General features: G+C 48.3%; 1 protein-coding gene across 4 annotated transcripts in view; it reads left to right on the top strand.

The window, feature by feature from the left end:
* The window catches only part of NUP153 (nucleoporin 153), a 78,419-nt gene that overhangs the window by 56,265 nt on the left and 5,938 nt on the right, over positions 1–16,216 (top strand). For all 4 annotated transcript variants that reach the window (XM_075921224.1, XM_075921221.1, XM_075921223.1 and 1 more), the window contains exons 17-19: positions 8,724–8,915; positions 9,438–10,280; positions 13,096–13,464. In XM_075921224.1, coding sequence (XP_075777339.1) covers positions 8,724–8,915; positions 9,438–10,280; positions 13,096–13,464 — 1,404 coding nt within the window. The remainder of the gene's footprint in view (positions 1–8,723; positions 8,916–9,437; positions 10,281–13,095; positions 13,465–16,216) is intronic.

The following is a 16,216-nucleotide window of genomic DNA, read 5'->3' as shown; positions in this document are numbered from 1 at the left end:
AGCATAGGTCACTTGCTGATCTGAAAGAGTAAATGGTGGATTCTCTGTAACCTGAAAATCTTTAAATCATATTTTGAGGACTTCTTTAAAAATAGCCAATACCTATTATGTGAGTGGGCAGATGAGGCATTCCTACAGAGGGTGCCCCAATTTAGAAGTGTTCCTTGTTTTATGCTGGGGTGGGGAACCTTTTTTGGATTGGGGGCTACACACAAGTGAGAATCTCAAAAAAAAAAAAAAAAAAAAAAAACCACACCAAACCCTCTCCGATGTAGCCCCTGACTGATTTTTCTGTGGCTTGGCTTGGCCCCTGACCCATATAAGGTTCTTCTTCGAGTGGTTGCTCATGTCCATTTGAATTAGGTATGTGCATCGCGTTCACCTCATCTTCCAGAGCGTTTTCCGTAGAGGTACCCGTAGCGCCAGCAAGGCACCCCCTGGAGTGGCGCCATCATGGCGGGGCATAAGTACCCCTGCTGGCACTCCCCCACCTCCGTTCCTTCTTACCGCCCGTGATGGTCGTTGGAGCGTGTCTCTCTGTTAGAGCAGTTAATGGTTCCCGTTTCTCTTAGTGTTGTAAATAGTTCAATTAGTTAGATAGTTAGTGTCTCTTTGTTTTTCTCTTCTCCCCCTTCGGGGGTGAGGAATGCCAGGGCCACAAGGCTTTAAAGCGTGCGCTGTCTGCTCGAAGTTTATGCCCAAAGGAGACCCTCACGATAGTTGTCTGAAGTGTCTGGGTGAGGGCCATCTTACAGACGCCTGTAAGATCTGTAAGTTGTTTAAGCCACGCACTAAGAAGGAGAGAGACTCTGGTTTAAAACTTCTCCTCATGGAGGCGGCTTTACAGCCGGCACTGTGCATAGTGCACCGGCATCCACGCGCGATGCTCCATCTCGAGAGCAGGCCTTGGTATCAAGGGCTTGGCATCGTTCTCACTTCCCGGCACCGAAGAGATCAAGAGCGTCCCATGATAGGTCTCCGAGCTGGAAGTCCAAGTCGGGCCTACACCGTGGTGCCGAGTCTCCAGGATGCATGTCTACCATGGTGTGGCATAAGTGAGCGGGACGCCCATCTAGTCCAGGCTCACTACCTCCCCTCCGTCGTCGGTTGAGGCCACCTACGCTGGAGCCGTGTTGGCACCGGCTTCGCCTCCGCACCGGCATGACCGGACGGCACCGGTCACTTATGCAGTGGGACCGTCCCCTGTGAGACCAGTACCACTTGCTTCCACATCGGTGCCGACCTCGACACAGGCTGCCAGGCTTCACTCCGTGCTCGACTGGGCTCTGCCTCCCTCGGTGCTGGGACCTCTTCCAGACCCCGTCTTGGCTGCACCGGTACGTATCACCCAGGCCTTGTGGCACCGTGTATGGCACCGTCATTGGCACCAGCGCTGAGCAGCTTTCCCGGGGTGCCGCTACAGGCTTCGGCACCGGGCCCTTCAGCATCAGCCTCTTCGGCAGCGATGCGTGTTTCGGCACTGTTACAGGCACCGGCATTGACCCCGTGGACCATGCCAGTGCTGCCATCGCCGGTAACGTTGGTCTCTTTGAGGTTCGTCTCGCAGCCAATACCGACTTCGACAGCACAGCCCTGCACCGTGTCGACACCACCCCCGGCACCGGGACCTGTTCTCCCGGTGCTGCAACGGCTCCACCCCCGGCACGGGGGCCTGTTCTCCTGGTGCTGCAACTGGTTCCACCCCCAGCACCGGGACCTCTTCTCCTGGTGCCGCAACAGGCACCGCAACTGGCCCCGGGACCTGTCTTCCTAGGGCCGGCACGTCCTCATCACATGTACATGGGCAAACCCAAGTCTGTGGCCAGGTTTGCCCCCCCTTGGAGGCAGGGCATTCGTCATCTGTGCCTCCCTGGCCTGAGTCTAACTACTCGTCGGATTCTGATGCAGCCTCGTTCAGGTTGGAGTCCTCAGGGGCTTCCTTGAGTCATAGATCCTGCTCCCGGCACCGACGTGATCATTTGCGTGTGCAGCAGACTTGGCTGCCGCAACCGCAATGGCCCTTCTGGACGCCATGGGCTTACCACCAGTGGCAGGGGCCTGTGCCCTCCTCTGTGGTGTCTCGGGGCACCGAGCGCAACCGTCGGCGTCACTGTCATGACCTCCTCCTTCCCCCCAAAAGGTCAGTTACCACAGATGCCACTGCTGAGCCACAAGCCTCGGTGCCAGAACCGCTTCCGTAAACGGTGCCGCTTGCCCAGCCAGCTCCTCAACCAGGACCTGCGCTGGATCCAGTACCAATCCAGGAGTCATCGTCATCTTCGCCTCCAGATGAAGCTTTGGCAGATCCCGCACTGGCGTTGCCTTCTATGGATGCTCGAGCACATCAGGATCTGCTTAGGCGTCTGGCCTCCAATGTAGGTGTCCCAGTGGTGCCAGTAGTGAAGGACACGGACCCCATGATTGACATCCTCTTGGACAATGCCCCTGCCCGCTTGGCTTTGCCACTTAATAAAACCGTGGCCAAGATTACTAATGCCCTGTGGCAGACCCCAGCGTCTCTGACCCCTACCTTAAATGGAGTCGAGAGGCGCTATTACGTTCCCCAGTCGAGGTACGAACATTTGTACTCCCAACCTGTTCCGGGGTCTTTGGTCGTTCAGGCTGTGGCTCAAACGGAGAATCTTCCCCAGCGGGGCTGTCCCCAAAGGTTAGGGAGCCCAAACGCCTTGACCAGATGGGCTGTAAGGTGTATGCCACTGGTGGGGTGCAACTCCACATTGCTAACCAGCAAGAGATGCTGAGTCGTTATGCTTATAATACATGGCAGGCGGTGGATAAATTTAAGGATAAGCTTCCTGCCAAGGCCTGTCAGGAGTTTGCGGCCATAACTTCAGAGGGCAGAACCATCGCCCGCACGGCCCTTCAGGCCTCCCTGGACGCTGTTGACACTGCAGCCTGCACCATGGCGTCGGGTGTAGTTATGCACCGTGGTGCCTGGCTGCAGGTGTCTGGAATACCTCCGGACGTCCAAACTATGATCCAGGACCTGCCTTTTGATGGCAAAGCGTTGGTTTCAGAGCACACGGACTCCAGGCTCCATACACTTAAGGACACGAGGTCTACTCTCCAGTCCTTGGGGATTCACACACCGGCCCTGCAGCGTCGTCAGCTGTCCTACAGACAGCAGGGAAGAATGCAGTCTCAGGTCCCCCGTGGGGATTACTAGAGACGCCGTCCTCGTGCTCCCAGTGGGGGTGCAGGGGCAGCTGCGGGTCCCTTGTCCGCAAGGGGTTGTCGACGTTGCCTGAGAGGGAACAACCCCTGTGGGGTTGGTCAAGGCTCCGCCCAGCAGCCCAAGCACTGGTTTTGACGGGCTGCTGGAGAGTCGCGCACCAGCCTTCCACCCTGGCCCCCCGTTTGGGGCCAGGTTATCCCGGTTTGCCCACGCCTGGGCAGAAATCACCACTGACACCTGGGTTCTAAAAATTATCAGAAATGGCTATACCATCCTCTTCCTGGGCTCGCCCCCTTCCAACCTGCCCGCCCACCCTGTCCCTTTTCAAGGACACCTCTCTCGAAGGCATCCTCCGTTAGGAGGTGCTAACACTCCTCCAAAAGGGAGCCGTGGAGAGGGTCCCCTCACATCTGAAGGACAGAGGGTTTTACTCCCAGTATTTCGTTGTCCCAAAACCCAAGGGCGAGGTTTGTCCTATCTTAGATCTCAGGGACCTCAACAAGACGGTGGTGAAATCCAAGTTCAGAATGGTAATCCTGGCCTCTGTTATCCCGGTTTTACAGTTAGGAGACTGGTACTCAACTCTCGATCTCAAGGACTTGATGGTTTCTCCGTTTTATTGTTTCTCGATGTCACTTCCAATTTACACTGCTTCCATTTGGCCTGTCAACAGCACCCAGGGTCTTTACAAAACATGGCAGTCATAGCAGTGTTCCTCTGCAAAAAAGGGGTACACGTCTTTCCGTACCTAGACGACTGGCTGATTCGTGGTCGTTCTTACGGTCAAGTCAAGGCCCAGGTTTCCCTCACAAGGGCCCTCTTCATAAGGCTGGGACTCATGCTAAACGAGGAAAAGTCATCGTTGACTCCCTCCCAGCACCTCGAATTCGTAGGTGGCCTCCTGGACACCAGGGTGTCGAAAGCACTCCTCCCCAGAACCAGGTTTCTGTCTATAGTGGAGCTGGTCTCCGAGTTAAGCTAGTTCCCCATCATGACCATCCGGGTCTGCTCGAGGCTGCTGGGACACATGGCGGCGTGTACGTATGTGGTATGTCATGCTCGAATGAGGCTCAGGCCTCTGCAAGCCTGGTTGGCAAGGGCATTCAACCAGTCCAGGGGTCTCTGGGACACGGTTCTCACAGTGCCTCCGGAGGTGATAGCCTCCTTATAATGGTGGACCCAGGAGGCGGTAGTGTGCAGCGGGATTCCGTTCACTGTACCTCCCCCCTCTCTTACACTGGTCACAGATGCTTCCAACTTGGGTTGGGGAGCACACCTGGGGTGTCACAGAACCCAGGGTTTATGGTCCCCTGCAGAGTGGGCTCTGCACATAAATGTCTGGGAGCTCAGGGCAGTCAGGAGAGCCTGTGAGACCTTCCTGTCGAAGCTCTCACACCGCTTTGTCCTGGTCCGCCTGGACAACACGACGGCTGTGTTTTACCTCAACAGGCAGGGGGGAGCCCGGTCGCCTCCCCTCTGCCACGAGGCCCTGTGCCTCTGGGACCTGTGTGTACAGCACAACATAGTTTTGCAGGCAGAGTACCTGCTGGGGTGCAAAAACTTGCTGGCTGATGCTCTGAGCAGATCCTTCGGAGCCCACGAATGGTCTCGTAAGGATTCGGCCCTTCGTCAGGTCTTCCACAGGTGGGGTTGTCCCCTAATAGACCTGTTTACCTTGGCATGCAACAGAGTTACTGCTTTCTGTTGGGGCTGAGGGAACACTCCAGGGGGGATGCCGTGGCCGGCGGGCATCCTCTGTGTTTTCCCTCCGTTTCCCCTAATTCCCAGGGTTCTGACCAGGGTCAAGACCTTCAGGTCCACGGTCATCCTGATAGCCCTCGGTGGCCCAGTCAGTTCTGGTTCCCTGTCTTGGTGGATATGCTCAGCGAGGAGCCTATAATGCTCCCGCCAGTTTGGGATCTCCTGACCCAACCCTGGGATGGGGGAACCATGGTTCAGCCGAATCTCAGCTCTCTCCACCTGACAGCCTAGTTTATTCGTGGCTAATCCAATCGGAAAAGGAATGTTCCCAGGAGGTACAGATGGTGCTCCTAAGTAGTAGGAAACAGTCTACCAGGCGGTGGTACGCAGCCAAGTGGTGGTGGTTCTCGTCTTGGGCGTCCAGAAGGGGAGGATACCCGTCCTATGCACCTGTCCCGTCCATTCTGGACTACCTCTTTGAACTTAGGTCCGGTGGCCTCTCCACCTCCTCTATCAAAGTCCATGTGGCATCTCTCTCCACCTTCCATGTTGGTTCGGCTGGAGTCTCTCTGTTTTCTGACCCTGTGGTCAAAAGGTTCCTTAAGGGTTTGTATAAGTTGTATCCCTCGGTTAGACCCCCTCTCCCCGCTTGGGACCTTAACCTTGTGTTGTCTAGACTTGTGTTGCCCCCCCTTTGAGCCGCTGGCTTTCTGAAGCACCTCTCTATGAAGAGTGCGTTCATTGTGGCCATTACGTCGGCTCGCAGGGTCTCCGAGCTGAGGGCGTTAACTGTAAACCCGCCCTACCTAGTGTTCTCTGACAATAATGTGAGGCTCCGCCCTCATCCGTCCTTTCTCTCCAAGGTGGTGTCACTGTTCCATTTGTCCCACGAAATTTACCTCCCGGTTTTCTTTCCAAAGCCCCATGACTCCCCTAAGGAGCAAGTGCTCCATTCCCTGGATGCTAGACATGAGTTAGCCTTTTATATTGATAGAACTAAACCCTTTCGTAAATCCACACAATTTTGACAGAATGAAAGGTTCTCCCCATATTGACCCAGAGGTTGTCCAACTGGGTTGCAGGCTGTATCTGGGAGTGTTATGTGTTGGCCGAGAAGGTCCCGCCCCGGGTTACGGCACATTCCACCAGGGCCCAGGTGTCCTCTGTAGCTTTTGGGGTGCAGGTTCCAATCACTGAAATCTGCAGGACGGCCACGTGGTCGTCGTGCCATACCTTTACGGCGCACTACGCACTGGCACAGCAGGGTAGGGAGGACGCAGGGTTGGGCTCTGCGGTCTTCAGCTTTGTATTGTAAATATGTTTGTTTTATCTGTATCACATTGCACTTTCTACAGTTTTCTGTGTTCGCTTAGTTGAATACATTTGTTTGGATTGTTCAGCTTTCGTGGACTTCTCTTTCTGAGTTCTCTGACCCCTCCTCCTTGAAGTGGGGTTGGCTTGGAAGTCACCTAATTCGAATGGACATGAGCAACCACTCGAAGAAGAAAAGAACGGTTACTTACCTGTAACTGTTGTTCTTCGAGATGTGTTGCTCATGTCCATTTGATTTCCCCCCCATCTCCCCTTCGTTGGAGTGTCTGGCGAGAAGGAACTGAGGTGGGGGAGCGCCAGCAGGGGTACTTATGGCACCACTCCAGGGGGCGCCTTGCCGGCGCTACGGGTACCGCTAGGGAAAACGCTCTGGAAGACGCAGTGCACGCGTTGCGCATACCTAATTCGAATGGACATGAGCAACACATCTCGAAGAACAACAGTTACAGGTAAGTAACCGTTCTTTTCCCCACCCTTGGCATAAAACTAGGAACATCTCTAAATTGGAGCACCCTTTTTAGGAATGCTGTCTACAAAAGGAGCTGTTAGCCTGCCCATCCTCCTCACCTGAGTAGTGGTCACCAGAAAGGCTACTCAGAGAGCTAGAAAAAGTGAATCACACTAAGGGTTTGGAAGTAGGGGTAGGTCTGTAAATCACTGCATTCTAGGTTGGTGGGAAATGATGGAAAACCCTTCCTAAAGGACCCAGATGGACTTCAACGATGAGTTGTTCTAGTAATGTGTCACGTACTATAGCCTTTTTAAAGCTTTCCTGAAAAATTCTGACAACATACATATATACTAGGGAGCGGTGCCCCCTGCTTGCTATGCTTGCCAACTCCCCTCTCTGAGAGTGGGCAGCCCCATCTCTACCCCTGGCCACCAGGGAGGGCCAGGCCAAAGCATGGCAACCCTAGCCTGCCCTGGCTCTCTCACCCCAGCCATCGCCCTCCCCCGAGGCCAGACCGGGCCCAACTCCTGGCCATTCTACCCCTCCTCTCTCCCCTCCCTCCTCCCATGCCCCCCTTCCCACACACACACTGCAGTCTGGAGCAGCTCTGAGCCCGCAGAGATGGGGGTTGGTGAGCTTAGCGAGCAGGGAGCACCGCCCTCTAGTAACATATATAAAAGTTTCAGAGGGCGTTGCTTTTGTAGGCTTTCCTTGTTATTTCAGGGCCTTCATCATGTGAGCTGGGTCCTCAGAGGTGGCTTTTCAGGCACTGGGCTATTGCTGAGAAGCATTTTGAAAATAAAAGATTTTTGTGTGATTTTTTTTCCATGATTCAGAGGACTGCATGACCTCTACTCCATCTAGGATGAGAATTAGAGGGGGGAGAGAAGGCAAAGAATATCTGATCTTTCTATAAATTAAATTGTGGGATGAGGGTGAATTTCTTCCCCATCTTCTATATTTGAAGTCAAAGGAGGGTGAATTTAAGGAGAAGAGTAGAAGGTAGGCAGGCAGTTCTTCAGTCTGTCGGCTTCAAATACCCAGTTGAACAGGATACATTTGCTGGGATGAAATTTGTGTTCAGGGACCCTTTATATCTCATTTGGATTTGCACGTCAATCTGAGTACTTGTTAAAGGAGCCAAACTGCCTGCTATGGGAGCAGCATCAACTGACGCTGTTGTGGAATGAAGAGGGGTCTACGTTGCAGGGTAGGCAGAAGGAGCTAGCCACAAATGAACATAACTTTGCTGCAGATAATGTGGTGCCTTTCATGTTTCTTCATAGAAGCCTTTGCTTCTGAAGATAGTTGGTTTGGGTGATTTGAGCACATAGAATTGGGAGTCTGGAGCCCATGAGTTTTAGTTCTGTCTTTATCAGACTAGGGGCATGTGGTTATAGACATATCTCTTCTTCCTGCCTTGTCAGCCTTTCCTCTTCTTCTCCAGCCTTTGATAGCTCGTGGGGGGAGGCGGGGAACAGTAGCTTTAGCAACCTGCAAAGAAGAAGGAGGAGAAGGGGAAGAGCCACGGCTGCTGTAGGAGAGTTTAGTCCTTTGTTCACACCATCAATTTGCGGAGGAGGGGGAGAAGGAAAGAGAACCGGTTGAAATTTGCTGATGAGTCTGCCTGGGAAATAACTCCGTACCTTATTTCATTTGACAAATTTAAGCTGAATAAGGGCTAACATTAATTCCACCTGACAACTTAAATTTCTCTTGCAATTTCTGTTGGATACAATTTCTTTCATTTTCTATCTTAAATAGCTGAGGTATGTTGTTGTAACCTATGTTAGCTGTTTAAACCTAGTGTTGGCTGCATGTTAGTGTGCTTCAGATGATCCCTTTATATAGTCTGTATATTAACTTTGCAAAAATGTTTTGAGATTCTTCAGACATTAAATGAGGTTTAAGATAATCTGATTCCTCCTTTTGCAGTTGGTCAGTTTATACATTACATCTTGAAAATGTAGCTGAAATTTAAGAGCCTCATAAAATGATATTTATTTAATAATTAAAACACACTTGTAATACTTTATTTCTAAGGGAATTCAATGCCTGTGACTAGTAGCAGCACATCTTTCTCTGCTCCTTCTGGAGGATTTCTGGGATTAGACAAATTCAAGAAACCTGAGGGAAGCTGGGACTGTGAAACATGCTTGGTACAAAATAAAGCAGAGGCCACAAAGTGCATAGCTTGTGAGACTGCAAAACCAGGCACCAAACCAGAGCTCAAAGGTAATGTTTCATGAAGGAAGTAGTAGTTGCACTCTTTCAGTTGTTTTCTATCTTCTGTAGTGGAAGATTTGTGTGAATTGCCACAGTTTCTCTGATTTACGTACGTGTGTGTGTGTGTTTATATATAAAAAAAATAACTTTCACAAATGACTTTTTAGGATTCATTGTGTGTGTACATGTGGGGAAAAATTACCTCTTGTTAGGAGAAATATATTCTTGTTCTTAAAATAGTCTATATCACCAAGTCTGGTAGTTTGAAGCATATACAAAAAGTTTCTGTTTACAGTGTATTGTCAGAATTGTTATTTGATTCTATTAGGAGATACAACACCTCTCATTTGAGGGGGTCTGTATGATAAAGGAACTGAGAATGTACAAACAGAAGGCATTTCTAGTTTAAAAAAAATGTCTGATATACTTGGCTCAGGAGAGGATCAGGAGCAGAACAGCAGTGTTGTTGCAGATCAGAATTTAAGTGCATGTTTCTGTATTATAAATGTTGTCTGTTATTCCTTTCTACAGGTTTTGGTACTGCTGCTGTGTCCTCAGATGCCGCTGCACCGTCATTTAAATTTGGTATTCAGTCGTCATCCTCTGAGTCACCTCAGACGTTAGGAAGCACAGAAAGTTTTAAATTTGGAGAACAGGGGGGTTTCAAGTTCGGTATTACATCAGAGTCAGGATCTGTAACAAACACCATGACTGGGGGCTTTAATTTTGCTAAAACTTCAGGGGATTTTAAATTTGGAGTCATCTCTTCAGATTCTAAATCAGAGGAGAGTAAAAAAGACAGTAAGAGTAACAGTTTTAACTTTGGACTTCCCTCGGGTTCAAGCAATACATCTACTTCAACATTTCAGTTTGGAACCTCCAATCAGCAGGAAAAGAAAGAGGAACCCGTTTTAGGGGGTTTCAGTTTTGGTACAAGTTCTATTGCCTCCATAGCTACACCAGAGAATAAAACAGGAGTGAGTGGATTCAGTTTTGGAACCGTGGAGGTAAAGGAAGTTGCATCAAGTCCTTTTTTATTTAAAAAATCAGAGGAGAAAAAAGATGAAACTCCTTCAGTAAAGGGAGGCTTCACTTTTGGCAGCACGGAGGGCGCGTCTGCATCACAGTTTGTTTTGGGAAGGACAGAGGAGAAACAGGACTCTGTTACCTCTGCTACTTCATTAGTGTTCAGGAAGACTGTTGACAATGAGGAGCCAAAGGCACAAACCATCTTTGCATTTGGGAAGTCTGAGCAGACCAAAGAAGAGAGCACAGCAAAACCCACATTCACTTTCAGCTTAGCAAAACCAGAAGAGAAGGAAACTGAGCAAACAAAGCCAGCTTTTACATTTGGGGCACAAACCAATACTACAGGTAAAAGAATCTCTTGCCTTGAACTTTGTCTGGTCACATCCATGAAATAGCAAAATTAAGTCACTGTCAAGAAAATAAGCATATCTGAGTGATTTGTTAATGTGTTAGATCTTTAGAAAAACTTTTATTTACTCCTTGAAAATGAATTTACAATTTTGGCTCTTGGAGGATAACAGAATTGTTACCCAATTTCTCTGTAGACTTCAGTGGAGTTGAACATGACACAGGTTGAAAACACTGACAAAATATTTACTGCACATAAGAACCATTTTCTACCAGGTCTTGCCTAAATGCAAAAGTTGTACCTCTTTTTGCTTTCCATACCAGCATAGTTAAAGCAGCAGTACAATGTGTACAGTTATCCCAGTATAAAAGTGCCTCATACTTGTACATCTTATTCCAATATGAGCAGGAGAGAACATGCTATACTGCTATAACTGTGCCCACATGAAAAGTTATACCAGTATACCTATCAGTTCAAAAACAAGTCACAGCTGTAACTGAAATATTGGTACAAAAGTCTGGTACTAGTATAATGTCCTGCATTAGCTAGGGATGTAAGAGACTAGCTGACTGACTGATAAGCTAACGCTTATCAGATAGTCGAGTAGTGATTCAAGTAGTCACTTCCCTCCCCTTGTGGCCTCCATCAGAGGGAGCAGGAGCCGGTCTCGGCAGCACCCTCTCGGCAGGGGAGATAGAGGCACAGTGGAAACCGTGAGCGGGGACTGAAGCAGTATCCGCTTGTACTGCTTCTGTTGCAGTTCTGCTTTTGAAATGTACAAGAGTCCCAGTGGGGCTTTTGTACATTCCGAAAGCAGAAGCCCTGCAGGGAGCCCCTTCCCTGTGGGCTTTATTTTGAAATGTACAAGAGCCCTGCTGAGGCTCTTGTACATTTCAAAAGAAAGCCCTGCGCTCCCTGAGGGGCTTCCGCTTTTGGGCTGCAGTTCAAAGGCGGAGGCTCCCTTATACTCTAATTGATTAGTCAATGGAAATCCCATCGACTATTTGATTAATAAACTAATCTAAATTTAACATCCCTAGCATTAGCCCATATGTTGGTAATATTGCCACCGCTGCAGGTGAAAATGAGCTTTTTAGTGAGGTGTTCTAGCTATTAAGATCCAGTTTTGGCCAAAGAACTGTCAAGTTTTAAAACCATTTTTTTTTCTCTAGGGCTACATCTACACTGGCATGATTTTGCGCAAGAACTCTTTGGCAGAAGAGTTCTTGTGCAAAAACTTTTCCAGAAGAAAGCGTCTACACTGGCATGTGCACTGGCATGTGCTTTTGCGCAAGAGCATCCATGCCAATGTAGACGCTCTCTTGCGCAAGAAAGTTCCGATGGCCATTTTAACCATAGGGCTTTCTTGTGCAAGAAATTCATGTTACCTGTCTACACTGGCCTCTTGCGCAAGAACAGTTGCGCAAGAGGGCTTATTCCTGAGCGGGAGCATCATAGTTCTGGCGCAAGAAGCACTGATTTCACACGTTAGAATGTCAGTGTTCTTGCACAAGAACTCGTGGCCAGTGTAGACAGGCAGCAGGTTTTGGCGCAAAAGCACCTGCTTTTGCGTAAGATCGCACCAATGTAGACATGGCTAAGAGGATTAGCAGAGTTTTCTCAGTAATTATGAATAAAGATCTCCATTCCCAAAGACAGGGAAACAAAATATTTGAAGACATGGGACTGAGGAGGGTTAGTCTTATTTGCTTTGGCAGCAAATGTTGAAGATACTTAAATATGCATATGCACTTTGATCAGACAATTTTAAATTATTTTCCAGATAGCACAGGTGTTAACTACTTAACTTTATCCCCTATTAGGGATAAATCAGACACCCGACTTTTAAAAAGTACAGCCCTACACAGGGAAATTACTCACTGTACAGGTTATATCTTCCTTAACCGGGTCTCTGTGGTCTAGCTGGACCACAAATATTCCTGGACTACAGAATCCAAGCATAAAGAGGTGAGGCCATAGGGCAGGAAGGGGAGTAGGAGGGGTGTGACTTGGAAAGGAGCCCTGTGTTGAGGGAAGGGGACACAGCAGGGAGTTCTGGCCCTGAGGGTGAGCGGTAATGTGGGGCCAGCAACAGCTGTGGAGCTTTGGTCCTAGCAGCTGCATAGCCTAAACTGCCCCAGAAGCTACGGAGCCCTGGCAGCCACAAAGCTCCAGCTTGGGGAGCCATGGCTGGGCAGGCAGTAACAGGGCTCGGCTGGAGTCCTAGTTGGGCCATGTTGGGAGGGACCTCTCCTTGTTCTGCAAATCCCCTTGTTCGGGACCTCTCCTTGTTCGGCAAATCCCCTTGTCCCTGGATAAGGGAGGTCCAACTGTAGTTGAGTTTTGCCTGAATCAGGGATACAGGATCAGGCCCTTAGTTTCGTAGTGGGCTGGAGAAGAAATAATGGTAAATCAGTCTGTTCCCTTCTCCCCCTGAAGTAGGATACATTTAGCTTAGCTATGAAACTATTCTGCTGTCTCTTGGAATAATTTACCACTAAGCACTTCCATCATTGGTGGCAAAAAAAAAAGAAAAAAGTATTGTGTGTATGTAATGCTAGTTCATATTTCCTTTAGAGCCTTTCCTCTGTCTTGTAGTCTTCTCCCACCCTCTGCCCCACAAATTGTTTTTTCTGGGAAAAAGACCAGTTTATGCATTTCACCTTGGTTTTACAAGATAAAAGCTGTGACACTTAGGTGTCATCCAGTGATGATGTTGGCATGCATGGCTTGAAACAACACATGTACTATGCCTCCAGAGCCTCCTTTGCCATTTTTAAAGTAGTTTATAATTGCTCTCCTTCTTTGCAGATCAAGGGGCAACAAAGCCAGCTTTCAGTTTCTTGAACCCTGGTTCCTCTTGCACAGCCATACCAAGCACTTCAGCGAACAGCAGTAGTGTGTTTGGCAGCTCCTCCTCTGCCTCAAATCCTCCACCAGTTGCCACTTCCTTTTTGTTTGGACAAGCCAACAACACTGTGAGCAGTTCTGGGTTTGGCAATGCCTCCGAATCCAATGGCTCTCAGTCATTTGGGTTCTCTCAAGAAAGCAAACCAGTCACCACATCGTCCAGCACAAATGCAGCTGTTGCTTCATTTCTCTTTGGTTCAGGAACTAGCAGTAGCAATAATGCAACCTCTGGTTTCAGCTTTGGGGCCACAACCACATCAAGTTCTACAGGTATATATAAAACTTTATACAAAGAAGGAGTTACTCAGTCGTTAGTGGTGCTACCATGTTATGAAAAAAGTGCCCGTCTCTTCGTACTTTTCATCAGTAAATCTCAAAGACTTTGTCTCAGAAATTTTTAGGAAAAGTCATAAGGCATTCCTATTGGAAAAGGGCAAAAGCATTAGAAATACAGTTTAAGAGCAAGTGTCACAAGCATTATTTTGTATGTCACATAACCTCCCCATTTGCTTTCCAGTTCATATAACTAGAGTTCTGCTTCTGCTAGGGAAACAGGAGATAATTTGATTGTAGTTATGGAATATTGCTGTACCAGAACCAGTTTTTGAAAATTCAGCCTAATTTCCCACTTTTTTAAAAACTTGGAAGTGATGAAATTAAAAAAAAAAAGTCTTAGAAAAGTTAAAGCTCTCCTCCTGAAGGTTTGCTGGTCTGGGTCCATTTGTTGCCACACGATTGTTGTGATTAAGGATGTAAGTGACTAGTCGAGTAGTCAACTATCTGATAAGCCTAGGCTTATCGGGTAGTTGAGTGGACTACTCACTCTCCCCCTCCTCCCGCTACCTCCCTAACAGAGGCAGCAAGATGGGGAGCAGGAGCCGATGCTGGAGGGAGCCAGTTTAAAAGCTGGTTCCCCCTGAAGTGTGTTGCTGGTGTGGTGAGGAGGGGCAGGGAAGGTTGCTGCAAGCAGAGGCTGCTCCACATTCCGCAAAACAACCCCTGTCCGTGGGGAGATCCCAGGACCCCCCGTGGACAGAGGCTGCTGGGCCTGGTGCAAGCTGGGACGGAGCAAGCCTGGCTCAGTCCCAGTTTGCACAGGGTCCAGGACATACCCCCACTACAGCTCTGCAATTTAAATGTAGTAAGAGCCACCTGGCTTTTACTACATTTAAAATGCAGAGGCACAGCAGTCTGGGACTTGTCCCTCAGCTCACGCCTGCTCAGTTCTGACTCATGCCAAGTCTGGGAACTACCCATGCTGTGACTCTGCAGTTTAAATGTAGTGGGAGCTGGGCAGCCTGCGCACCCAGCTCCTTGTACATTTAAACTGCTGAGTTGCAGTAGGGGTAGCTCCTGGACTAGGTGCAAGCCAGGATAGAGTCCCTCTCTGATACAAATTGTATTGACTACACGATTAGCCAATTACCCACTTCTTAACATCCTTAGTTGTGATCATAGTGCTGTTGTTGAGCCCTTGGTCCTCTATTTACTGCTTGAAAGCACTCATGTTTCTCAGTGAAAATGGTTCATTTATTACCTTCCCACTCATCCTTCTGCATGTGAAAATTCTCAAATGTCATTAATATTTTTAAGCACAAAATTCTTTAGTTCTTTCCCTGAATGCAGCCTTCTTCTTTGGTACAGTGTTTAAGCACATCATCGGTGTTTGCTCCTGCTACTGTGACTGGTTCATTTAAGATCAGATTTGTTTCTTCCCAGTTATTGGGTAAAGAACTGTGATCCTGTTAATCTCTCACTAATTCAAATAAATTAAAAATCAGAGTCTAAAATCCTAAAATGTGTGATCTAATGGGGCAAGAGTTTAACTTGAACTCGAGATACTGCGCAGTGCTCAAACAACCCAGTAATTTGAGTGAAATTGATTTTGTTACTCAGTTAAGAAACAGAATTTAAATGTGTTTGTCTCCAACCCTCATTACTCTTCTGGGAGTTAAGTTTAGGAACTCTTTTTGCCAGAAGTAGTGGTTCAGACCTTGAATTGCTATACAAAGAATTACACATTTTTAAGAACAAGTATTCTAACTCTGAATTACAGCTTCTTTGCCAGCAAATCTGCTTGTCACTTTGAATAAATCATACTGAATCTGAGACAAAAATGTTAAGAGGAATTTTCTATTCTAATTCAGAAATCCAAATTTGTGCAGTTTAAATAAATCTCTTGTTTTCCTGCTGAAAGAAAGCCAGTGTGTTGGGGCATTTGTGCAGTAGCTCATGCTCTTTTTTTTCTGTTGTATATTTGCTGCCTGAAAGGCCTTTAGATAAAGTCATTGAACTGATGACACTTTCTACATAGTGGATGTGTTCCCTGTGCATTCAGTTACTACTGTATGTGTTTCTCTACTGCATTTTATTTCTGCTAGCCCAAAAGAGCTAAGACAGCTAGGGGAATGAGCTAGTCTTCTGTTTTCTCCTATGCTGACTCATTAGTATCATTGTTTTAATAACTACTAATCTTAGGCACAATTTGAAAAAGGTGAGAGTTGAACAATTGTTATTAAAGATCTGTTTTGGCCTACAGGACTTGTATTGTTAGCTGTGATTGTAAAAAGGAAGAAACTCCGCTTAACTCAAATGTCAGGTTGAGTCTGTGGCAGGGCTGGGGAAACTCAGGCCCGTGGGCCACATTGCCTGGATCTGGCCCCCAAGGCTCATGGCTCCCCCTAGCATTGGGGAGCCCATGCTGGCACTCCAGCCCCCCTGCTGCCCCACCACAGGGCTGGAGCACATAAAATCTACTATCCTGGGCCCCCCGTAGGCCCTGGTGTGCAAGGAGAATGTGGGGAGTGTCTTTCTCCTTCTCAGTCAGGGGCTTCTCACTTGTGTGTGGCCCCCGACTGATTTTTTTTTTTTTTTTTTTGTGGGTCAGTGGCCCCTGGTGTATGGGTTCATAGTTGTTTTTTTAAGACGTGAAATATGAGCATGACACCTCACCACTTCTGGACAGGCCCACACTTTAAATGTAGAACTCTGCACTCAGTTGACTTGATGTGACAGAAACAAC

Source organism: Pelodiscus sinensis, chromosome 2 (genome assembly GCF_049634645.1).
Source record: "Pelodiscus sinensis isolate JC-2024 chromosome 2, ASM4963464v1, whole genome shotgun sequence".
Lineage (NCBI taxonomy): Eukaryota > Metazoa > Chordata > Testudines > Trionychidae > Pelodiscus > Pelodiscus sinensis.
This window is presented reverse-complemented; position numbering and strand designations above follow the sequence as displayed.